Source organism: Malaclemys terrapin, chromosome 10 (assembly GCF_027887155.1).
Source record: "Malaclemys terrapin pileata isolate rMalTer1 chromosome 10, rMalTer1.hap1, whole genome shotgun sequence".
In the NCBI taxonomy this organism is placed as follows: Eukaryota; Metazoa; Chordata; order Testudines; family Emydidae; genus Malaclemys; species Malaclemys terrapin.
In genome coordinates, this window is record NC_071514.1 from 27,397,810 (window position 1) to 27,423,786 (window position 25,977).

The window sequence follows — 25,977 nt, forward strand, 5'->3', positions numbered from 1 at the left end:
TCAGATCTGAACACATTTTAATTGATTTACATCTCAACTTTAAAATCAAAATGGTCTTCCAGATATGAACTGAGTTCTACTGGTAGCAGTATAGAAACTGTAGTCAGTGACTTGAACAAGCTGTCCTTTTTGATTACAAGGTAGTGGTTGGTAGAGAGTTTCAGCAATCAAAACCATGCTGTGTCCCCTTTCCCACACACCCCCTCCCCATGGTGTCTATTGTATGCCATACAGGAACACAGAGCTTGTGTTCAAAATGTGTCAGTTTTATTCTTTTTTACCCCAGTAGACTGAAAGTTCCAGAAACTTACTAGGAACTATACAGAATATGAAGGTTTATTTCAAAAGAATACATTTGCAAGAATACACATAGATGCACTCAATGTAACAGTACCTTCTGCAAAAATAGGTTACATAATACCCAGAAATGCAAGAAAACAACCTTATTCTCTACAAATTAGAAAGCAGGTTTTATAGCCTGAACAACCTTCAAAATGGAGGTTACTGTTGTGTATGTTCTGTTCTAAGTAGCTAACTTTAAAGCGTGACACCACAGAGCTAATGCTGGTAAATTAAACTACTAGCACACAGCTGCAAACTATTCCTTTATATTTATACAGTGTTAACAAATATTTTGGTTCCAATTTGTTTTGCAGAGCTCTAGTGCCGCAGGGAAAATGCTTATCAAAGATACACAAAAACTATCCAAAATTACAACGCAACTATTAAAAATGCCTCCAAAATTGAGAGGAAAAAAGTAATCATGTTAAAATTAAAAAAAATTCAACAGGATTTCCAGACAAGACTTCCTGTTTGTATCTAATCAGGTAAAGTTTAGATGAGATTTCAATAAGTTATCTTGAAACCAAGCAGCTGTGGATCCTAGAATCTTCGTGGAGGTCCACTCTTAAACGGCTTAAATCCTGAGCCACTTCCCCTCTGCATGGAATTGCCTGTGATCTGTACAACTCTATTAATTGGTGAAGAGTTACTGGAAACAAAGGTTTTAAAAAAAAAAAAAAAGTGTTAAAACTTCCACTCAGAATACTCTTTATGAGTCTGTCAAATGTGTGTGTGAACAGTACTAAATACTTATGTAACTCAACTGTGGAACAGATTTGTAGAACCTCAGGAGGAGAGGCTTGGTACAACATAATGGAAACTTGCCTGTTAAAGAGGAAGTTACACACTTTACAGCAGAATACACTGATGCAGCTGAACACTGCTGCTATTGAATAACTGCTAGTAGCAGTGCAGGGAATACTCTGCACTGTTATGTAAATGATCCAGATTCATGACTAAGTCAGCTCAGCTCATGGGAAAGATGAGTTTCATGTTGTGCAGCAGCGACCCCTTCAACCGATTAAGTGGCGTTGATTGGTTCTCATCCAGAAGGATTATGGTCGCAATGAAGAGCTTTGAGAGCTCAACAATGGGGAACCAGGGGAAAGGAGCGTTTTTTGTACCTTGTATGTGGAGACATCATGCCGCCTCCTCCACGGCCATCTCCCATTCTCCTTGCATCATGATACCCACTTCCTTGAGAACTAGGTCCATGCCATTCTTTTCTTGGTCCAGTTTCACGACTATGGCGTTCAACAACATGTCTATCTTCATTATAATGCTAGCAAAATATACAGTGATTTACTGCAAGTCTGAAAAGGTCACATGGCTTAAACTGCAATGTATTGAGTTACCTGAAGAAAATACACATTTTATGCAATGACTTTGGATTCTCTCCAATATACTTGGAGTAAATTCTAGCCTAACAGTGTTTAAAGGTAAAAATCACTTTACAAATTCAACAACTTAGAACTGGCATTTCTGAATCTGATCCTCTGGCTTCAAAATAACATTTTTTACAATGCTAATATGGGAGCTCCTTTGTGAAAGTGTTTCTGTGCAGCTTTAATTTTGGGAAGGTGGCCTGGTTCCATGGACTGGGAATCAAGAAACCCGGATGCTACACCCAGCTCAGACACTGATCTGTTTTGTGACAGTGGACTAGTAACTTCACACCCTGCATCAGTTTCCCTACCTGGAGAATAGCAATAGCTATACTCCCCTTTTTTGAAGGGTGGTTAATGTTATCTGTAGGTATCAGAGAAGAAATTGAGTCTTAGAGTTTCTTGGTTAGCCAATGTCACACTAGCAGTTGTTACTACAGACTACAGTGCCAGCAAGGGCAAGATTAGAATTCTAATTGTTCTTGGGATTTTTGTTGTTACCAAACACTTTAGAAAGTCGGGTACATAATTATCTGAGACAGAATGCTCAGCTCCTAGGGAGAAGGCTGCACTGTATTCCAGTGAACTACTCTCACCAGTTGATGTGATATCAGCGGTTCAAACAGCAGCTACATCCATCGTTCTGATTCATCTGAAGCACATTAGATCACCAAGAGAAGTAATGGACACTCACTTTTTGGATATTTAATGGAAAAAAAACATTACCCTTTAGCACTGCACAGCAGTATAAATACTATGGGTACAGGGTTAGCTCATTCTCCAACAGTTTCAGAAAACATTAAACAGTTATAAAGCAGTAAAGATACTTACTTGTCCTCCACTTCCTCTTTCTCCCATGACTCCCCGTTCTCCCTCCCTGCTTCCATAACCAGAAGCGCTGCTACGGCTACCGGGAGCAGCACTTCTCACATGTCCAGACACCTCTCTTCCTGATCTCTCTGGTCTCTCTCCTCTGTAAAAGAATTACCTAATCAAATTTTTCTTTTATTGGCACAAGGCAGTAGCTGGTAACAACTTTGTGTGTAGGCTAGACAGAGTCCAATTGTCTATTTTAGGTTCTTAGTTACTTGCAAGTAACTTCCTAAGAAGCAATGTATACGTCTGAATTGTGTCTGAATAGTTAACTCATCTCAAAAAAATTACTAATAAAAATAGGATGCATCCTACATTCTCTCAAAGAGCTACTTACCACCCTGCTACTATGCATGCCCAAGAAGAGCATAGCAGCATGAACAATAAGCAATACAGGGAGTCTTTGGACTTACGACACAATTCATTCCTCAGAATTGCGTTGTAAGTTGAAACCGCTTTTCCCATAGTAATCAATGGTATGAAGGGGGGATTGGTTCCTGAAGCAAGGCTTGATACACTATTTTCACCACAATAACCTAGATTTTTTGTACTAAATGAATTATAGATGACTAATGTTGCAACATCAATGTATTTACCATACACTGTATTTTTTAAACAGCATTCAAACAAACAAATTCACATATGCTACTCAGAATGCTGGCAACACAAGCTCAGAAAGCCAGGGAGAACAGCATACATACTGAGCCTTAGCCAATCACTGTTCAAGCTTTCTGATTGGCTCCTGGCCCTGGGCTCAGCCAATCAAAAACAAGCAGCACCCCTACCCGGCAACAAGCTATGCTGCTGGCTCAAAGTCAATCAGAAGCAACCCCTTTCAGCTCCACACCAGTATATTGCAGCCAGGAAGTGATTTGAAACGAACTTTGTGCAAAATGAGCATCCTAAGGGCGAAACAGGCAGTCAATTGAAAAGCGTCATAAGTGGTGCATCGTCAGTCCAAGGATTCCCTGTATAGTCAAGTTACGACAAACAATATGAACAGAATGCAAGTTTTAAACTGTGCCATTCTGATTATCTAGTTTGTTTGTTGGTTTAGGCAAATTCTGCAGTTACCAATGATGCTATAAATTGATTTTGCTGGAATCACTAGCAATACAGCTTTGTCTAATATCCAGCAGACTATTACCTGGCATCCCGTTTGTCTGTGCTTATGCCTCCCTCGGTCTTCCAATTCGTTTGTCTAGGTGGATTTGAACCAGTCTCTCTTGGATGACGACCGTGTGATATTTCTGGCCTATCATGAATTATCACTGTTCTTCTCTCATCTCTGTCTCCTCGCACTTCTCGTCTGTCAGTATCTCGAAGTTCGTTTCTTGGTTGTGGGGGTTCATTTCTTCTGGACTCACTGAAATTCTTAGGGTACCTCTCAAACCCAGGCTCCTCTCTTCGCGCTGTCGGGCGCGTCTTTTTTCCTTCACTTTGATTTACAAAGCGTTCTCGCCTGTACAAATTGGAGGGCAGGACACGTTATTTGCCCAGTCCACTAACTTCAGCTAGAACACCCATTGCTTCCTTACCTAGTTCAGTCAATTTAGTAGCTATGTACATGGAATTACCAAAATGTGAACACCTGCACTTATTGTAACTATGACAAGGTTCAACTCACAACAGGTTTCAGAACACGTAATTCCTACAATCAGAACATTGTTACAGAACTGAACACTGTTACAGAAACTTATTTCCAGGATTATGAAATGGGCTGGATAAACCAGAGATCCAACTGAAAAAGCATAAAATTAAATTAGTCTATACATTTTAAGAAAAAAGTCTGTTTGGGCAAATGTTGCCATTTAGCCACATTTTACATCAATATCCTATCTAGACTGCCTGAAAACGTAGCTCTATTAGCCTCCTATGAATACTAGAGACACTTCTCAGTGTTTTGTTTTGAACTGCTGAACCCAAACATCAAGCCTTATTAAAGGCTATTTCCCGCAGTATCTGTCTTAGGGACTCAAGGGTAGAAATCTCAAACACTTCTCTGAGTCTCAAGCAGGTCTCCAGTACCTCTTAAAAGTAAAAATCTTAGTAACTATTGTCCACAATCATACCTTTCAAAAGAGGATGATGGCACTGATGAACCCTCTGGGTATCGCCCCCTCTCTCTGTGGTCAAAGTCATTAAACCTATTCTGCTGGCGACTGTAATCAGAACCATGACTAAAGCGTGCATCTGTATCCAAGGACATCTTTTTATTCTCATTCCAGTAGGGATCATCTCGCCTTTAAAAACAGACATTTTTAATGAATATTTTACAGCAAGTTACAATATTTGAATTGTGGTCTTTTTACTATAGTACAGAAGAAATAAAAAGTTTTCTTCAAGTGAGTCTGTCCATTATTTAGTCTTCAAGAAGTCTCCAACTCCTGTAACTATGCTTAGAACTGATAATTTGTTCCAGTTTTTCATTGGTGAATTTGATAAATGCATGACTTAGTTCACTGCTTTCTAATGAAGGCCATGTTAAAAAAAAAAAAAAATCTAGAACACATGATAGTTTCCATTTTACCTCAGACTGCCTGAAGTGGACAAATATTCTTGGTTCTAAAATACTATCTGTACAAACATCCAAGACTACTAGTAAGGGCCCACTGTTTGATTTCTGCACACGGTAGAATCTGTGACCAGTGAACATCAGTAGAACTAAAGGTAAGTTTTGTCTTTCAGACAAAATTACAAGAACTAAAATACATTGACGTGGAGGAGAACATATGCAGAATGTCCCAGTTAGCCTGGTCATTGGAGACATTAAATCACAGAACTATGAACAGAACAGATCGGATTTAGTCTATTTGCAGGCTCTCTAAAGAAAGGCTGTGTGTTCATCAATGTGCAATTAATGGCCTTGAAAACTCAAGTCCCATTTCCCATGAAGTACGTACACCATTGATAGAAGCAGCCGTATTTTGACCAATGGGAAAATCATGATTGATTTTAGGTGATTCCTTACACACTGTTGAAAATATTAACAATGGTGCAAACTGTAAGAATTTTAGTTCCATTCTTATCTGACAAGTAGTCAAGTGTAACGCTGCCTGTTCAAGTCACATGGGGCAAACATCTGCCAGCTGGCAATTTTTGTCACTGACCACTCAACTAGGAAGAAACGGATACAGATATCTAGAAGCAAAAGGCTCTGTATTGCATTACTGATTCACTGAGCCATTCAGCTCCCAGGATCTGAAGTTTTAACACCAAGAAGTGGTAGCTGGACAGTAAAATAGCATGCACACACGTGTACGTTATGCTCATCGGGCCATGAGGGCTCTATCATAAGATGTTTCCTTCCTAGTACAGAATTGTCTCTCTCCACAGTTACATTACATTGATTTAGGCATATTAGTCCAGAGATTCTCAAACTTCATTACACGGACAACAAAAATTACTACACAGCCCCAGGAGTGGAGACTGATGCTTGAGCCAGCCCAAGCCCCACTGCTCCAGGAGGGAGGGGGAGGGGAGGAGAGCAAAGCCCAAGGGCTTCAGCCTCAAGTGGGAGGTCTGTAACCTGAGCCCCACCACTGAGGGCTGAAGCCCTTGCGCTTCGGCCCTGGGCTGCGGGGCTCAAGCTTTAGCCCTGGCCCCAGCAAGTTTAACGCCAGCCCCGGTGATCCCATTAAAACAGGGTTGCGGCCCACTTTGGTGTCCCAACCCACAGTTTGAGAACTGCTGTATTAGTCCTTAGCAAGTAGGTCAGCAGCACTGGGTATTCCGTTATGGTGGCAAGTGTTGAATCCTGGCCAACTAAGTGTTCTCTGCATGGGCCCATCTAATGATAAACAGAGGCTGTTTGGTGGCAGGAGCAACAGATTAGCAACTTGGAAAATACACTACCTGTGATCTACATCACGTGGACGTTTCAAAGAGTTCCTTTTCTCCTGTTCATAACGAAGCTGCTGCTGCTGCCGACGAAGCTCCTCCCTTTCACGAGCAATACGCTCTGCTTCTTTGCGACGCTCCTACCAAAAAGAAAAGGGAGGATTACTATATAATCAACACATTAGCTTTCTACTAGAGGCAAACATACAACAGTTGCTACAAATACAGAATGAATTCCCCACACACAAATCAGATCAAAATTTAATTTCTGTACTAATTCTGGAGAAACCTGCAATACACAGAAGTAGTTTTAGACTATTGGGATCTATTAGACATAACTCACTATATGAAAAAGCAGAATGAGGTATGCCATCTCATTAGCCAAGAATTTGTCACTAGAAAGTTTTAACATTTCTAGTACCAATGTGCCCTGAAAGGCACTCTCATTTTCTGTTTGCAGTAAATTCATAGTTATAGAAGAAATACTTGCAGATTTAAGTTAGATTTATGTGGCTAACAGAATCCTTTAGCTTCTTGGTTGTGGACTTCCACTGAGATCTAGACAACTCTCCATATAAGCTGCTGAACAGCCAGAGGGAAAGTTCACTGTTTACAAGTTATATTTTCTACTTAAGAGAATCACAGCAAATAAAATGGAAAGGATTAAGTGCAATATTGTAACTTGATGCAACACTGCACTTTGTGCATACTGGCCTGTACCTGTTCAATACGAATCCGTTCTCTTTCCAAGCGCTCTCGTTCCATTCTTTCCCTCTCCAGTTTTTGTCTTTCAATCTCCAATCGTTCTCTTTCCCTCTGCAAGCGCTCACGTTCCTCACGTTCACGTATGATTCGAATGCGTTCTCTTTCACGACGCTCTCTCTCAGCAAGTTCTCTTCGTCTACAACATGAATTTAAAAAGTATGGCTTATAGTGGTGGTTTATTTGAGACTTGTTTCTCCTGTGCATACTGCCACAGCTGTAGTCAGCAGGTGTTCAAACTGAAAGACACGGCTGCTGGCAGGGCCCTTTTTTGGGAATTCACTTCCTCCTTTGTCCCAAACAGCCCAAAGTGGGTAATCTGTATGGCATGCTACAAAGCCCATTTATTTAAGAGGTCATCTGAGGTGCACATAGATTCGATGTTGATAGAACGGGGAGGAGCACCTCTCTGCTGCCACTGTCTGCATTTCGACTCTGCCAGGCTGACAGCCTAGCAACGATATACAAGGTGGGAGTTAGATTCTTTGCTGTATACAGCTTGTGGCAGCTCCAGCAGAACTAGAGAATCATCTTCAGGGGGCTAATTACTGCTCTCCCAATTCTGACAATAGCTGGGCCACATGTCAGAGTGCAGCATGGTCCCACTCCTTCCTTTCTCCTTCCCCTGCCCCGCCGCACTAGGCTGCAGGGAGGGAGATGTAGGAGCCTGCTATATCAGCTCTACACCTGCTGGAAATCCCCACACCACAGGAACGCCAAGAGGTAACTCATGGGTTGTTTCTGCTCCCTTTGCCGAGCTTGACCCACATAGAGGGAGCAGAACAAAGCAGAGTATCTATCCAGCTTCAAAGTAAGACAGATTGGGCTTATTGGTGGCAAAAATACCAATCCCATATCATGCCCCCTTCTCATTAAGGTGTACTTACGGAATTAGCTATTTCTAGTCACACTTATTACAGTCAATTGGACTAAAGATGTCAAGAGTTTACAGAAACAGATTGATCACATGTAAGAACTGACATACCACAGACAGTTATGAAATACATATCCCAGTTATTCTACTCTATGGACACTATTTTCCAACTTTTTGCACCAAATTTGGACTTCAGATATTTGACTGAAGTACACCTCTACCCCGATATAACACGAATTTGGATATAATGCAGTAAAGCAGTGCTCCGGAGGGAGGGGCTGCGCACTCCGACATATCAAAGCAAGTTTGATATAACGCGGTTTCACCTATAAAGCGGTAAGGTTTTTTGGCTCCCGAGGACAGCGTTATATCGGGGTAGAGGTGTATTTTCATACCAATTTGAAATCTGAGCATGGAAAATGCTTGATGGAATGCCCTATTATCGGATTTCTAATAGCAATTTTACCCAATTAAGCCTTAAAGTAGTCTGAACTGAAACAAAAAATTTTGATCACTACCTTCGGAGCTCAACTGCTCGACGTATTCGTTCCAATCGAACCATGTGCTCCCGCATTCTTTGTTCCTTCATTTTCTCAAAAGGCAAGATATCCTTTCTACCTCTGTACTCCCTGAACTTCATTTTATCTTGAATGAAACGCTCTTTGTTCCTTAGCACCAGTGGCTGTAGACAGAAATTCCAGTTATTTCAAAAGTCACATGGGACTAGGGGGATATCTGGATACTATGCTAGTTTAGCATATCACAACCTCAAGAACTAGTTAGCATGGACAACGCTGTTGATACCTTAAACTATTCTGAAGCTAACAACTATCTGCAGATAGTTACTTGGCTTATTAATTGGAGACAAGGTGGTTAGAAAGTAATGTGGAGACAGACAAGGACTGTGTGTTAAGTTTAGAAAGATACTTACTTTATCAAACCTTCCCCTTCTCACTGTCCTAGTGTGACCCTGATCTCCTTTTGTTTGGTCTAGAACTACCATCTGACCTGGACTTTTTCCACCTAAGAAAAATGGGTTTAAAACAAGTATGAATTAAAGTGGTTTTGATTTAACACTACAGTTACAAATGAAAATAACCTAACATTTTAAGATGGTCAACTGCCTGCTCTGGAAAGTTTACTTGCTGAAATTCATATCTTGCATCTTAAAAATTAAGATGACTATGATAGGACAAGTATGTCAATACATATCCGTATAAAAAACAGTCAGACAAAAATCTAGTCGTTTGTAAGACAGCACTAGAATGACTTTCTTAGTGATGACAGCCCTATTACTGAAGGTTTTAAGGAAACAAGGTTTTAGGGTTTATATGCAGTGGCATCTTGGGTATTATCTGCTGCCGTAAAAGCAAATGAAAAGATGAAAACAGAGGCAATAGGAAAAAAGCTATATTGCATACTTATTCGTTTCTTTTCTTCAGTTTTTTTAGTGGATTCTTGATTAGGGCCACTTGATCCATTATCATTCTTCTCATCTTTACCTTCAGTTTTCTTAGCTTCTTTACTTTCTTTTTTCTCCGATTTGTCAGATTTCTTCTCTTCTTTTTTGGCTGACTGAGTTCTTGTTAAAAAAGGACATAAAGAGAGACAGTGAGAAAGGATACATAGTTTCAGTACACATCATTTTGTTTAGACAGTCCATCAAACCAAAAGATGTAAAGCAAACTCTTACTTGCTAGTTTTATCGATCGATGCAGTCTTCTTATCCCCCATGTTTCTACCAGAACCAGATTTCTCATCAATTTCTTTCTTCAGCTCTTTCTTGGAAGGATCACCTTTTACCTACATTTTTTAGAAAGGTAAATTTAATAGAATGCGACCACATACACAAATAATCCTTATGTAAGGAGTATGCACTGAACTTACTTTCTCAACAGAAATTTGCTGTCCATGTAGCTCTGTGCGATGGAGATGTGCAATACATCTAGCCACCTCTGTACTGGAGGACATGGTTACAATGCCATAACACTTTGCTCCAGGACTTCGTGCATTTGTGACCACCTTTGCACTAAGGACCTAAAAATATATATTAAATTTGAAGAATAAAGCTTAACATTTTGGATGCAGCTGGTAGAGACAGGAGAAGATCATCTCTATTCTTAGCGAAAATTCTCACTAAGGGTAAAATTTTCAGAAGTCTTGAATATGTTACCCCAACTCTCAGCTTAGTAATGCCAAGTTGTGGATCTGCTCAAAAGTAGATCTAACACAAGTTTAAAAAGTCTTACTGTATACGAAATACAAGAATAAAATTAGTACTCATCCACTAAAGTAACATTTTGTTGAAACTTTACCACACTGTTTAAGCTTGTTGGCTAGACAAGTGAGAGACCAACAACTTATACTGGCACTCAAATTTCCATGCAGCAATCCACTCCACATATACATATGGAAGAGGGAACCTCTTTCAAGAGTCAATATCAGACTGTCAAGTAATTTCAGTAGTGTGTGCCAGGATGCCTCTTGCTGAGAGGAAAGCATTGAGCAAGGTGTCACCCCTGGCTCCCAGTTAGGTCAATCTTGCTACAAAGTACGTAAATGCTAGGGCGTCATTTCTAGATTCTGCAGCACTGAGGCAGCAGCTTCAATAAATGAACGTTTAAACATGTAGTACTGTAGCCTCTTTTGATATACTTTTGTTTACACTGTTCTTAAATTCAGTTTTTGATAGATCATAGATTTATTTATTTTCCAGTAATGCAAGTCTGCATTGTAGAAGGAGAAAAGGACAGAGCTAGAGGTTTCATCACTTGAATAGGAACAGTTAAGGATGTCAACATCTGAGGTGGTGTGGGAAGCATTTCAGGACTGTGGGATATACAGATCAGTTAGGTGTTTGTTAGAATAACCAGCAGTGGAATAGTGTTCATATGTAATTTATAAATACAGGCTTCTGGTTCTAATAACCAAGTGAGATGCACTGTACACTCCTGAGCTTGTGTCAGGAGGTCTGCAACCTGAGGAAGACACTGTAAAAAGCTTCTGAAGATTAAACAGATGCAACTATAAGACCATAAAAATATTAAATGAAGATTTAGATTCTGTGGCAACTACATGTTGGCAGAATCCATGAAGTCCTGGTATCAAGTCTACATACCATGCCTAGGAAACAAACCTGTATAAACAGTTTTATAGCTTTTCATGTTTGTAACAAAACTTTTTAAAATCTAAGTCAAATTAATACCTAGACCACTGTCACGACTTTTGCAGGTCTCCCCAACCCAAAACTGTAAAATGAGGTTAGTAACTGTCTTGAACAGAGCTGTGTATTTATATTAAGGTGTTATTTTAAGGTGCAGAAGGTTGCATGGATGCTTATTTCAATTTGAGAGGTTTCTCCGTTTAGCTTAGAAGTCAACTGGGAACAAGTTTTAAATAGACAAATAAGCGACTCAGACCAAAAAAAAGGCCACAACCTTTTGTGCTATTCAAATTATTATTCAGAGGAAACAAAGACTTTTGGATCAAAAAGAATTAGACTCTGGCTATGAGAAAGTGATAACTTATGCAGTCCAACTCCTCCTTAATCCCGACATGAAGAGATCATTTTAGGCTGTGCTACAAAACCTTTCCATTTGACTACTCCAAACTATGGCATATGCATCAGACAGAGACTGATCTTTGCAGGTTTTGGGAAGGAGAAATGAGAACTCAGTTGGTATGTAGGTAGTAACTCAATATCCGCACCTCCCCTCATCTCTCTCAGAAAAGCTACTCCAACAAAAACCTCTTCCTTCACTGCCAAGATACTCTTGATGTTACCGTTATGCAATTTAGGTTTTATATTGGTCAGTCAGATATGGTCTTAGATCAGCTCATGTTAAAACATAACATTTGTCAGTTTAGTTCAATCAAAATACTGAACACAAAGAAATACCTTTCCATATTTGCCAAAGAGATTTTTCAAGTCAGCAGCTTTCGTATTGGAAGAGAGTCCACTAACCCATAGGTTTCTAGTTGAACTTCCACTGCTACCACTAACACTGCTTGCACTTCCTGGAACAAGTTTCACAAAGAAAACTTGAAGTTACTAAGATGTGGTCTAATGTTACCATGAGCAGTAAATAAAAGTTATTACCTCAATTCATACTTTGAGAAAAGATACCATTAGTTCATATATAGTCTGACCTCTTGTACAATACATACCATAGAATTTCATCCATCCAGCTACCCCTGTATTTAGCCTAATAACTAGTGTGACTAAAACATATCTTCCAGAAAGGCATCCAGTATTTTTCTGAAGACAGATCAAGAACCCATCACTTCCCTTGGTAGTTTGGTCTAGTGGCTAATTACGCTGTTAAAAATGTGCACCTTATTTCTAATTTCACTTTGTCTGGCTTTAATTTCCAGCCATTAGGTTCTTATTATGCACTTCTCTGCTAGATTAACGAATCCTTTAGTGCCTGGTATTGTCTTTTTGTGAAGATACTTATACAGCACTGCGAAGGCACCTCAATCCTTTAGCTTATTAAAAAAAGAAGACTGAGCTCTATGTCTTTCACGGTAAAACATTTTCTCACAAACTTCATATAAATTTCTGTGGGTCTTTTTTGGACCCCTCTCCAATTTTTCAACATCTTTTACAATGTTGACAGTAAAACTGGATGCAGCATTCCAGTACTCACCAATGCCTTAGTGAGAGGCAAGATCACCTACCTACTCACTACTCCCATTTATACATCTACAGATAACATTAGCCATTTTTGCCAGAGCATCACACTGGGAGCTTGTGTAGAGTTGCTTATCCACTATGACCCCTAAATCTTTTTCAGAATCACTGTTTTTCAAGATACTGTAGGAACAAAGGCTGCAGGTCATACCTAGATATATGACCTTGCAATTGTTTGTATTCAAATGCATTTATTATTGAAACAGGGTCCTAGGCATACATACAGGCAATATCAATAGTATTGGAACTTCCAACTCTACAAACGATTTATTCTAAAAACTGACTTGCCACCATCCTATTGGAGGGTCCTTAATCTTTTCCCATGTCATCTGGAAAAAAGACTACTTATTCTGTACTGAGCCTCAGTAATAACAAAAGGGAAAAATTTGAACTAAGTCATTGACTGTAATACTTAATTACAGGTTTCAGAGTAGCAGCCGTGTTAGTCTGTATCCGCAAAAAGAACAGGAGTACTTGTGGCACCTTAGAGACTAACAAATTTATTAGAGCATAAGCTTTCGTGGACTACAGCCCACTTCTTCGGATGCATATAGAATGGAACATATATTGAGGAGATATATATATACACACACACACACACACACACACAAACAGGTGGGAGTTGTCTCTGTGAGTGTGTATATATATATCTCCTCAATATATGTTCCATTCTATATGCATCCGAAGAAGTGGGCTGTAGTCCACGAAAGCTTATGCTCTAATAAATTTGTTAGTCTCTAAGGTGCCACAAGTACTCCTGTTCTTTTTGTAATGCTTAAGTGTACTATATTTAAAAATCTTAGATGGGGAATTTTATGAATACCTAATGCTTAGACTTTTTTTTAACAGTGTACTGCAAATCCAGCAAACTGTAAGTGTCCACGTTTTAAGATACCTCTGTGAAAATCTTTTAGTTGTCATCTTATGCTTTAGTTGTAACAAAATGGAGTTGCTGTATCCTAGTTATTAAAATGTTATTTGAAGTTATGCATGAAGTTAAACATACAAAAAGAACATAATGAGCATGTATCTACAATACTATGGGGGAAGTGACAATTTCACATTCAACATGTGAGATGTTTTTCTGGAGATAAATTCCATTTGCTGGATAGCATTCTGTTTAGTTCCAAATAAAATGTTTTGTGATGGGGACAAGAATTCTATGCATGACAATTTAAGGACTTTGATATGGACCCTCACTGTGATTCTCCCCAGTGTTTACGGACTTTTAGGCTTGGAGAGCAGTTACTTTATTATGCTCACCAACTACTATCTATGTAATTCTTGTTGTAACATCAGATACAGTAAAAGCAAATGGAATTTCCCTGACAGACCAATAGCTAAAAGGAGTTAAGACCCTGCTAACTATATAGTAAACAAATGCCTGTAACTGGCATTGCTGCTAGTACAGCTACTCAGTTGACAGCTTTCGTTTTTTAAAAAGGGTAACAATGCAATGCCAAGACAATTTCTATATACAGTAGAACCTCAGAGTTACAAACTGAGTGGTCAACTACACACTTCACTTGGAACCAGAAGTTCGCAATCAGACAGACAAAACAAAAAAAGCAAATGCACTACAGTACTGTGTTAAATGTCAACTACTAAAAAAAATACAGGGGAAGTTTAAGATGGTTAAAAAGCAACATTTTTCTTCTGCACAGTCAAGTTTCAATGCTGTATTAAATTAATGTTCAGTTGTGAACTTTCGAAAGAATAACCATAATGTTTTCTTCAGCATTACAAACATTTCAATTACAAACAACCTGTATTCCCAAGGTGTTCGTAACGCTGAGGTTTTACTGTACATGAATTTTAGAAGACAAGATTAGAGTATTATACATAAACGGACACGGCTGTGACTAACTTTAGATTCTGTATCTAAAATACAGATTCTTCAAAATAAAGCCACAAGAACAAGAAATGGAGCTGCCCTTCTGCTCATGATTGAGCTGAAGTAGACTGATGGGTTTTCACTTATTTGATTAGGGCTAACTGACTTGAAAGGAGCTTGAAGGATAAAAAACCACAGGAAAACTAAGGCCTAGTGTACTCCTACCATTATTCACTTCAGTCAAAAATTGAACCAATTCTCTAAGCCATTTTAGTCCATAGCAAGGAAGATATAACAGGTTAAGAGATGTTCTGCAATAATTTAGCTTTTGGTCACTTCCTAGATTGATTCCCAAGTATCGCGTAAAGTAAAAAGTGGCTATCCAATTACTATGGATACAATTTTACAGTATTCTATGTTTAAATCACAAGATATAGCAATATAAAACTAAGTGCTACAGTAGGAGGTAAGTTACCTTTATCGTCCTTTGATGTTGTTTTGCTTTCTTTGGATTCCTTAGCAGAGCTGGAGAAGCAAATCATCAGAAGAAAATTGAAAATACAGAATTTTAGATATCATATTTTATACACTACTACTAACAGGCAAGTTAACATTTCAAAAAGGGGTGGACTGGGTTATATTTGTACAAAATTATTCCCTTATGGATTCTTGCACTGATTTTCCCCAAGATGCCTGAAGATCTAGATTTTCTGACAATTCTATTCAGTGGATATATGGCAATCTTCTCCAGATTTCAGGACGGGGACTTGACTTCATTTTGTGTTCTTAGAACTGATAGCTGTTCATTACCATCACCACAAGGATACTTAAACTTGTCAATTTGAAAAAAAAAATAAAATGCTGACAATTCGACAATGCAATCAGTAGGACATAGTGTCTATACGAAGATCTTGAATTTTTAAAAAGTAACTTATGGCGGTCAAAAAAAAATCTATAGGCAGGAGCATAAGATATTAATTATAAGATGCTTGCTGCTACCCCCTTAATGTAGAGTGATCTTACTGAATGCTGGTACTCAGTATCGTAAAGAACGGACATAGAAAGACAAACCTCTTTGCTTGACCAGAGGCCCCAGTAGACGAGGGACCTTTCTTCAAAGTGTCCTTTTCTTTGTCTCCAGATTCTGCTTTCTTTGAACCTTCTCTGGCTTCCTTCTTGACAGGATCACCCTTCACGCAGTCTTCCTTCTTACCATCTTTATGGTTCTCAGTCATCTCATAATCCTTGCTTTCCTTCTCCAGGCTCTGTGCAATGGTATCCTGCCCATCTTTTGGCTTACTTGCTTCAGAATCTGTAATTTTCACATTTTTACCTGTTTCTAGGAGGTCATCACCATCAAAATCCAGAGTGATGGCATCTTCAGCCTGGATTGTAACCGATATGTTATCATCCTCAGCTTCTTTCACAGATGTGTTAGCTTCCATCTCTTCATGAGCCGAATGATCAGCCTCAGCTAGGCTTTCTTCTGAAGGCAGAGGTTTAGATACTTCTTGTATACCATCACCAGAACCTGCTTTATCTAAGAGGATTTAACAGGAATAAATATGGCAAAACAAGAAGTTTAAACAATTTCATATGCATAAGCTAGAATAGGACCTAGAAAATACAAAGCCAGTTATTAGCACTGATGGAAGGTTAGGGGGAAAAAACAAGGTGTATTAACATGTAAATAAATCCTTCACCCAGGATCACTTATTCGCCATGGCAAAATACATTTTCTAAAACAAATACCAACAAACAGTAGGAGTCAGAAAATGGTTCCATCCTGCAGATACCAGTTTTTCATAGCCAGTATCCATTTTCCACTTTCGGTGTTAATATGCCATAAAGAAAGGCTTTCTTCAGATGCTTGCAGTTTGATTTAATCAGTGTTTGAGAACTTCCTTGTTGTAAGGCTTTTAACCTTCCAAAATCCTTAAGAGTTATAGTCGGGAGAGTCTAAGTCAGTCTTCAATACAGTTTCAAGGTTCTGTCTTGATCCTCCTTTCTGAATGGTTGTTTGGCAGTCAAGATAGCTGTACAAGTCTGCTGCAGAAACCGAAGCGTGAACTTCAAAGTTCGTAGCAAACTGGTTTTCAGTCTTCATCCACTTTGCAGATTTTCAGTATTCATGCTCAGTCCCATAAGTAGTATCTCCAACAATATTCTTGCATCCACACAAAACAGATGCTTCAGCGATAGGGTCCCTCGTAAACAGTGAGTCTGTAGGTTTATTCTGTAACTTCAATACTGTCCATCTTGTTTAAAGTGAAAGTGCTCCATGTCCTTTCTAGTCCACAATATGTAGAATCCTTTGACTTCTCTCCAGAAAGTCTCTGGTTGGTCAGATGTGTCACATTGCTTCTGTAGTGTTAGTAAGTAGAATGGCTTTAAAAAAAAAGCCGCTGTTGAGACTCCTCCACGTTTCTGAAAGCTTCCTTTACCATCCTAAGCACAACTTGGCAGCACGTGGATGACAGTATGTGAAAAGTCAAGTAGATGATGGTCCATAATTGGTAGAGTTTTCAAAGTTCACTATATTAAATATACTGTCTCATTCAGTTAAGCATCTACCAGTTACTGCAGTGCAAGTCTTCAATTTGTGCATCAAGATTTACTGCACCATAGAAACAGAAGTCCTTGCATATTTGGTTTGTTTTTGTTTAAATTAATAATAAGCATACATCCACCACAGTAACTGATATGTACTATCATCCACTTTTAAGAGAAAAATAAATCCACTGAGTACGTGGATCTTAGTGAGCTTAATACAGAGATAGTCAATATTTAATACTGGAGACAAACCTAATGTTAGACTAAAAATTAAGCAAGTTTCACTTTTAGTCCATCAGTTTAAGGCGTTTTTAAAACCTTTCAACTCTACTAAACTTCAAAACATACCTTTTTCATTTTCTTCCTCTTCACCATTCTGCAAGACAGGGGGAAATCAAGTTTAAGTATCTGTTTGCTATGAGAGTTTAGGCACAACAGTTATGAATTTCAAGTCCACAGTAATCCAAATTTTTGGAAACAGTTCCTTAATTCATAAACTAAAGAGTTTAATTAGAAGTTGATGGTACACGTTGTTTATACCATCTTTTGTAGCCAGTGAGAATTCATACCACAGCATTCAGTATGATCTTTGTTTTCCACTTAAGAACAGTTCCCTTTCCATAAAAGTTCCCTTTTCCATTAAAGGGAATTTACAACAGGTGGCAACATGTTACCAACTTCTATTGTAGTCAAAGTGTTACTTGATACGTGTTCTAGAGTTACCGTCTTCGAACAAGAGTAACAAGTAATAGGATCTCTGTTCTGTTACACAGTTTCATCAAAGGCAATTAATTAGTGTTAGCCTTGGAAGTGTGAAAGCCCCTGGTTTGAATAATATACAACAAATGTCTGATACATATGCTGTTTAACAAATGTTTACTTTTTTGGGTTGTAAAGGTTAACTGAGAGGGGGAAGATGATCTGTTTCCACTATATATTTCACACATTCCGGATGTCTTCATCAGAATTGTCTGGAACTCTATGAATTTCAGAACTGGAAGAATTTTACCTTTTTAAAAAGGTATCTGAACCTTCATTTCCAGAACATCATTTTAAAAATTTTAACTTCGGAAATGAAGTTCTGAAATGAAAGAGCGGAGGGTTTTGTATACATTGCGTTAGAGATACTACATATAGTTCTCAAGTTTCACTAAAGAGGTACCTCAAAGTATTTTCAAGTCGATTAGCTAAATGTGTGTATAATGCCCCCACAAGAGCCAAGTATAGTCACTTTGAGAGGACATCTCAAAGTCCAGGCCCATCCATAATATAGTGAGCAAATCTTGCATTGCAGTCATTTTTAAACATTTGTATTATACCATCAGAAGCTCAAAAGGTGTAAGCCTGTTAACTTAACTGAGAAAGGAGGTCACTTTAAGCCAGGCTTTGCTTCAATTTCCTAATCACAAGTTTAACAAGACTGTTTGGAACTTACATGGACAGTTGGAAATGTATCATCTTCTGTGTCCTGAAGATCATTTTCCTAAGTTGAAAACACAGATAAGGGGCTTGCTAAACAAGCTAATAATAATAATGATATTTACAAAAGCATCTAGAGAGTCAGGAGATTCAGCTCTGTACTCCTAAAACAGATTAAGAGGAGCAGGGGAGTTTGAAGTAAGTACTACCTCTTTTAGTGAGCTGAATAACACAGACTGAAAGAGACAAACTTTTAGCTTCCCAAAGGGTTTTAAACAGACTAAACAGAAATGTGTTTTTCTGATGAAAGTTCATATAGATTTTAACAAGTGTGGCAAGGTACCTGGCTTTCAAAATCCTTCTCTGCATCTTCTGTTGTCTCTCCCTGTTTTAAATCAGAATATTTCTTCTTTTCTGAAGGAGGCAGTTCTTTAGAATGCGAGTTCTCTTCTTCATTTTCACCAGCTTCTTCAAAGTCCTTCAGTTCATCATTTCCATCTTGATCGCTTGCATCTTGAACCTCCAACTCACTTTCCTTTCAATCAGAAGAACATATGGTATAACTAGAGGCATGAGCTAGATTTTCCTTCCAGTGAAACAGAGCCATTGTTTCTTCAAAAGAATATTAAATAGCTACATTTTCAACATTGTTTATTGTTGTCATTCCTAGAGTTCCCATTTATTTTGAAGCACACAGCATGCTCACATGCAGAAAGTTATGCATCAAGATAAATCAAGCTATATAATTGAATGTGTGTAATAAGAGATGATCAAATATCTTGTAGTAGTGTAAACACAGCATGAACAAAGATTTAGATCTCCATCTAAGTTAACTTGTGTCAAATGGAGCTTTTCAGCTAAAACGTTGCTTCATTTACCTGACTGGAACAGTTCAGTATATAATTTCTCAAATAAATTTAGTTATTACCTTGACAAAGGAATCATCTTCCACTGAAGCATCACCACTTAGTTCATCAGTTTCCTGTTTTTTACCTAAAAAGACAGGATACGCTAATGACTACAGTTGAAAGCAACTCCTATTGTAAGACTTGATTTCATATGCATTATGATGCGGGAGAAGTAGGGTTCAATTAACTGTTCTCCATAATACTACAGCTCAACTGAATCACTCACCATGGTATAATTCCCAAAGAACATTACGTTTTAAGATGAAACTCAAGGGTTATGAAATGGAGTTGGTATGTAATCATTGGGTAGTGCACAGTCAACAAGACTCACCTAACAAGATGATGCTTCTTCAATTCTGACCCCTCCCCTTTAGAATTTACTCATTGCTCTTCAGACTCAATTCTCAAATTTAAAAAGAAGTTATGTAGTAATTCTGATAAGTGAAGTTTTTTATTAATAAATTATTATTATTAAATTAAAAATATAAAATAATTAATAATTGTAGTTAGCAACCAACTCTAGGTGCTAAACTTTAGAATTAAGACCTGGCAATGAATATTTCCTATGAAAAATATATAATGCCAATCTCCCTCTCAGAGACAACTGTCACAAATCTAGCATTGTGTGTGTATTTTGGGGGGGGAGGGTGTAAGGGAGTGGATAAGGCGACTGAGAACGCCACTGGATCCCATCACTTATCCTTTCTAGATGAGTAACCCAGATGTTGTGCACTTCAAATAATTCCATGAATAAAAGACACTGAACAACTTAATCCCAAGAATCAGCCTGTGAGTAACCTCTTAGAAAAGATAAAAATGCACATTCTGATCAGAATTGGTGCAACTGGGTTTCTGCTGGAATCCATGGCCAGATGCAGCTGGGATGACATGGGCAATTATGATAACTGAACTTCGTCAATAGAGGCTTTTTGTTACTTAGTGTATTTGACACTGGAAACACAATAATTTGCTCTTCAATTTTTCACCGTCCCCCTTCGTCCAGTGAATGGACCATATATCTAGACAATTAAAGTTCATCACTCCTTAGCACAAACAGCCCCACATCCACGCAATAAGCATGTTTGTCTCTTGGAGAAAGAGATCAACTTCTTTTTCTTCTTTTAAGTCTTCTAAGAGGCAAGTTCTAAACAGTACTTCAAAACTTGCAAAACTTCCTGACCAAACAGGGCATATATTGACTGTTCTCTCTCATTAGTTACATGAGTAAGATACAAGTAAATGCCCGAACTAGTTTTTATAAATGCATTTTTATATCAATTCAGATTTGAATTAAAAAGGCATCCTTTTGCCATGTTTAGCATTGCTGCTTTATATTTGGAGTGCAATACCATGAAATTAGCAAGGTACAAATGGCAACGAAAAAATTATAATCAAAAGGCATGTTTTAAGAAGCTAGTCTTCCTTACGTGGTGAGTGACTTCACAACAGAAAGATCCATTCCACTCCATGGAATCCTCAGATCTTGGAAACATGAGTCTAATCTAGACTGTTTTAGAATTGTATTTTTTTTTTTTATAAAATTGGGCAATTTGTATCGCTCTAGTAGCGGCTATATTCAGGTACGTTCCAACAATCTTATAGTCCACATAAACAAAGGATAAATGAATTAAATGTAAATAAATGCAGTATTACTGAACAGTGACTTTTGTACTTGTCCTTTTGGCTTCACAATTTGCTTCTTTAAAACAAAACAAAAAAATCAGTCATCTAATTGAATGCTTTGTTGGCCTTCACAGGGCTTCTCCATGTTCTACCTTGGATCCTTGAACTTCTCCTGCACCGGTATCCAGATAAACATATACACTATTCTCATGAGGCAAGTATTCTTGATGCTACAGGTGTCCAGCAAAGGCTTATTTAATTGAATAGCTGTCAGTCTCTAGACTCTTCAAAGGGTGTTCCTAAAATTCATCTGCTTGCCTTGTGCAGGAAAAATTAACTAGAACCACTGGGGGGGGGGAGGGGGGCCTTTCCCCCCCCCCCAACATGAAAGTCCTCAGACATTATGGCACTCAAAGGCATCTTTCTTGAAAGACGGATTTCTGAAAGTGTCCTCATCAGAAGCTAAATGAATGGGAGCATCAGAATGAAATTTCTCTTATTTTTTGGTATAGCCTAGACCAGAAGGGAGGACACTTGCTGTTACTCCAAGTCTCTCTCTCCATGATGATCAAATACTTGCAATCCACCTTAAGACATTGCCATAAAAGCAAGCCCACATTCATTCCTTGATGTTACAAGAGTGTTCTAAGTATGAGAAAAGACAGTCATCTTCAAGCAAAACTATGATGCCCTTACCCCTTCAGAAAAGTATCAATACAACTTAGTTCAGTGCAATTACTACTTAAAGGTGCTGATGCAGATAGTTCTCTAACGTTAATGCAACATGGCTCTAATATGGACAGTATATCTTGACAAAAAGGGGCCTTCAGCGACTGAAGTGTTCAGTAATAATCAATGGTGCTAATGTAAATGAACTAGATTACTACTGGTCCATCCACAGGTGAGCAAGGCCAGCGTTGTACAGTGTGCCCATTTTTCAGCAAGAGAACAACTGTTATGCAAGATCAGCATCATCTAAGGGACCAATACCTGGGGTTAAAGGCACATATGTTACTGTCGCTAGAGAACACCTGGTAGTGCCTATGAAGCAAAGCAAGGTGGCAACACACAGAAAAGAAGTTCCTACTTCCAAGTCATCAACACACACCTGTTGAAACACCAGTGTTGCTAACAGAGCCTGCCACAAATCTGGGTGCCTGAACTTAAGCAATCAATACAAGTTGTCTGGAATGCAATACTGTATCAGTTATACTTTGGGAGAAAGGCACTACTTTAGACACATACATAACCCGGATAGCACTGCTATTGATTTAAACTGCCCGATGTTGTAAAAAGCTCTATTGGCTTAAAGCATGGGTATTTTCCTGCCTGAACTCTACCACTCCCCCTAGCTGGGACTGGGGCAAAGGATTCATAACACAGTTAATTGCCAGTTTAATGCTATCAGGAAGCAGATTTAATTCCTAACTCATGTACATGATCCAGGTAACTATTCTGCTTGTCTTACTCATTCACAACCCTTTACACAAATGATGATTCAGACCGCCTAAGGGTCTAGTGGATTATGAGAAAAAGGATATTTAATTAACTAAAATATGATATGAGTGGGTGTTAAACGTAAAGTTTTGCTAACAAATCAAGCACTAGTTATGTAGTGGCCAAATTATATCTGATGCGCAAATATGCAGAGTTTTAGAACCTTTAGTGTTTAAGGAAAAAAGGTGAGAAATGTGATTATTGTATTTATTATTTACCCTGCAGTAGCAGCTAGCAGACCCAATCAGGCCAGTTTTGGTAGGCACCACATTCAATAAAGGTGGCCCCTTTCCCAAAAAGATTCTTCTTTTACAAAAAAATACTTCGCAATAGTATTTAATTATTATGGTCCTGATCCTGCAACCCTCACTTGACTTCATTGTCACTATTTGCCCAAATAAGATTAACTTGACATAAAAGTTAACACTTTCCTATTTTTGCGCATCTATATGGTACATTTTGAAAACATTTTAAAATTTATTATACCTTCTCCAGTATGCCACTGTCAATACTCTAAATTAAGAAAAAAACTGAGCCAAGTCAGAAATGATCAATTACTATATTGAAATTTGACAGAGAATAGGTTTATAGAGTTTGCAGACAAATATCGAAAATACTCTTTTTATTGTAGTTTCAGGTAGATTGCGTAAAGTGAATATATTTGATCTGTTTAAAGGGTATTTAATAGCTAATGTTAACAAAAAGCACATGAAAAACTATTAGAAAAATAAGTCTTTGGTTTGTGGTAATATACTTAGAAGGAGTTAAGCAATGGAGATATCTAGAGTTTGGAGGTACATACTCTTTGCATCTGTACATATTGCCAATCCCTTTCTCAAAAAAGGTAGTTCATTACTATTTTACTTCAGGTAAGGATGCCTCCTCAAAAGTCTCATGAGGGAGTAACAGTGTCAATGGTTGCTGTTGACTGGAATGCTATAAAATCTGTGAATACAACTTAACTGGTGAAACCAGCCATGCAATACCCAGATGCCTGCAAACTGTAACTGAATAAACTGCTTAAAGGAATCTGCCAAATGATGAGTCTGTTAAGCATAAACATTCTATATAAGCTTAGGGGCATCATGAACAGCTTTGGTGATTATTCTTATAACTGGGTATATTTGAGACAGCAGACCACAGTTATGATTTTGAATCCAGTGCCGAGCACTGGAGACGTCATCTTTTTTTTATAAAAACAGCTCAACACTGAAAAGGGTAACCTCAGTTTGCTTTATGTCTGGTGATGAGTTCAAACTAACTTCTTCTGGGGTTGTTCTACTCAGCACAATTGTAGCAGCAATTTGGGAAGAACGGCAGCATGAAGATTTACTAATATAGAACTAATATCAAGGGAAAGACTTAGCTGGCAATGTGACCTGTGGTGCCTAGGAAAGCTAATGCTCAAAATGCCAAGGACAGGGCAGGCAGCAAAAGGAGAGCAGCTTCTCCCAAAACTGGTGGTTAACACTGAAGTTAGATTCACCAACCAGTCACAAACGGTGCTCCTGACCCACCACACTGGTTATCAAGAAGTTGAAAAAGAAAAATCACACAGCCCCCATTTATCGCATTCCAGTTCTCTGGCTCCCAATCAGCACATAGGTCCAGTAAGGTGAGGACTTATTTATAATTCTGCTCACTATATAAAGTGTTCTTCTCATCCCCAAAGGGCCAGCCACTTTACCAGATCAATACTTGGATCTTACCCAAAATACTAGGCTGCCAGCCAATCCCTTAGCATCTAAAACTAAAGGTTTTATTATAAAAAGAAAAGAACAAAAAAAGAAAGTTGTTAAACGGTAAAGCAATCAGATATATGGACTCTGAAGTCTTATGTATGTATCAGGTTCTTAGCAGCATTGAGGAGTTTGCTGGCTTGTAGAGTCCTTATGGAACACATCCAAAGCTTGGATGTCCTTTGTTGTAATGTGTTAATTTGTAGAGAAGTTACTCCAGAGGTAAGAAGCAGGACTGAAGACAAAACGGAAAACATGCAGTTGCCTTTTTACATCCTTTGCCACATGGCTTGTACTTCCTTTGTCCTAAAACACAAACCTATGCACATGGGCATGGAAAAGCATTTGGGAGTCCCCTGTCTACAGGCATGTCCCTACATGTCCTGCTGACTGGTACCAGGTGTAGTCCCTGTCTTCTCTCAATAGGTTAATTGTATAGCTGATTGCCTTTAATAGGTTATTAAGCAGGCTGGATAGTTCTGATGCCAATCTGTCCCGGGGTGTCACCCAAAAACACAGCACAAATTTGATATAAAAATATGCCACATATATTTATAACTCACAGTACGAAGATGACTGACTAAATATAATTAAGTTTATATGTAGTCAATCAACTTTTCCACTGATATCTTATATGGCATATCTTGTAAGATTCATTGCAATTTTGTGATATTGCTATCCATATTATAATAAATGGTCACCCATATTCCATATAGTGTCATAGGAAATTCAAAACTAACTTCAAGATTAACTCAAGTCATTTGTGTGAGCAGAGAACAGAGTACCTAATGCCATTTTTACCTTCTTTGAAGCATTTCAGAATCATTGGTCTCCCCTAAGGGCTTGCTAATTGAACTAGAGGCCTTGATTAGTCTATACGTGGGCCAGCTCACAGTGTGGCATAACATTTCAGAAACACTGATGAGACTGTGTGTTGCCCACAGAGACCTTATAAATATAAATGCTTTCAAGACAGGGTGTTCATCCCACATCAGCCCTGATAGGGTTAAGAAAACTGAGACAGGGACAGTTAGCATGATAGGAGCTTGAGGAGCTTAGGCTGGCAAAGCAACCCCTGATTGGAAGATGAAGCTCAGCTGAGCAGGCATGGGCTGGGCTAGTATAAAGCCTAGAAATTAACAGAAAGGGCTTCAGTAAGGAAACTTGCAGCCTTCCTCTGTTCATTAGAGAGGGAAGGAGGGAACCCACGGAATGAGTAAGACACTGGTCCTGAGGAAAAAGTATAGTATGGCTTGGTCTACTCTCCAAACTTTATGTCGTTATAACTATGCAGCTCATGGGTTTGGAAAATCCACACCCCAAAGTGACGGTGATACAGATCTAAACCCTGGTGTAGATAGTGTTATTTTGATAGGAGGACTTCCCCATCAGGGAGGTAGAGCTCTACACCAATGGGAGAAGATCTTCCATTGGCATAGGTAGCTTCTTCACTAAGTGCTACAGTGATGCAGCTGCGCCACTGCAGCGCTTAAGTGTAGACAAGCCCTCAGGAGAGAAAAGGGTAGAGGAGAAAGAATGTGGGAAGTGGAGTAGGAAGCAGTCCATAGAGAGCAAGCAGCAAGACTGGGGACTGACCAGCCCTTGGCTGCATATTACAGGGTCTCTCTGCTGGAA

The 25,977-nt window shown here is 38.6% G+C and overlaps 1 protein-coding gene across 2 annotated transcripts in view; it reads right to left on the bottom strand.

Moving 5' to 3' along the window:
* Window positions 1–318: 318 nt before the first annotated feature.
* Window positions 319–25,977, bottom strand: part of SLTM (SAFB like transcription modulator) — a 30,959-nt gene continuing 5,300 nt past the window's right edge. The window contains exons 3-21 of one of the 2 annotated variants that reach the window (XM_054041403.1): window positions 19,504–19,568; window positions 18,919–19,110; window positions 18,592–18,639; window positions 17,505–17,532; window positions 15,675–16,143; window positions 15,079–15,128; window positions 11,975–12,093; window positions 9,964–10,113; window positions 9,770–9,879; window positions 9,579–9,658; window positions 9,008–9,099; window positions 8,595–8,758; window positions 7,161–7,341; window positions 6,456–6,580; window positions 4,673–4,843; window positions 3,748–4,062; window positions 2,559–2,700; window positions 1,467–1,624; window positions 319–991 (exon numbers count right to left, since the gene is read on the bottom strand). In XM_054041403.1, coding sequence (XP_053897378.1) covers window positions 883–991; window positions 1,467–1,624; window positions 2,559–2,700; window positions 3,748–4,062; window positions 4,673–4,843; window positions 6,456–6,580; window positions 7,161–7,341; window positions 8,595–8,758; window positions 9,008–9,099; window positions 9,579–9,658; window positions 9,770–9,879; window positions 9,964–10,113; window positions 11,975–12,093; window positions 15,079–15,128; window positions 15,675–16,143; window positions 17,505–17,532; window positions 18,592–18,639; window positions 18,919–19,110; window positions 19,504–19,568 — 2,768 coding nt within the window. In that variant the 3' untranslated portion in view covers window positions 319–882. Of the gene's footprint in view, window positions 992–1,466; window positions 1,625–2,558; window positions 2,701–3,747; window positions 4,063–4,672; window positions 4,844–6,455; window positions 6,581–7,160; window positions 7,342–8,594; window positions 8,759–9,007; window positions 9,100–9,497; window positions 9,659–9,769; window positions 9,880–9,963; window positions 10,114–11,974; window positions 12,094–15,078; window positions 15,129–15,674; window positions 16,144–17,504; window positions 17,533–18,591; window positions 18,640–18,918; window positions 19,111–19,503; window positions 19,569–25,977 lie in introns of both variants that reach the window. The other variant, XM_054041402.1, reaches the window with a different exon arrangement.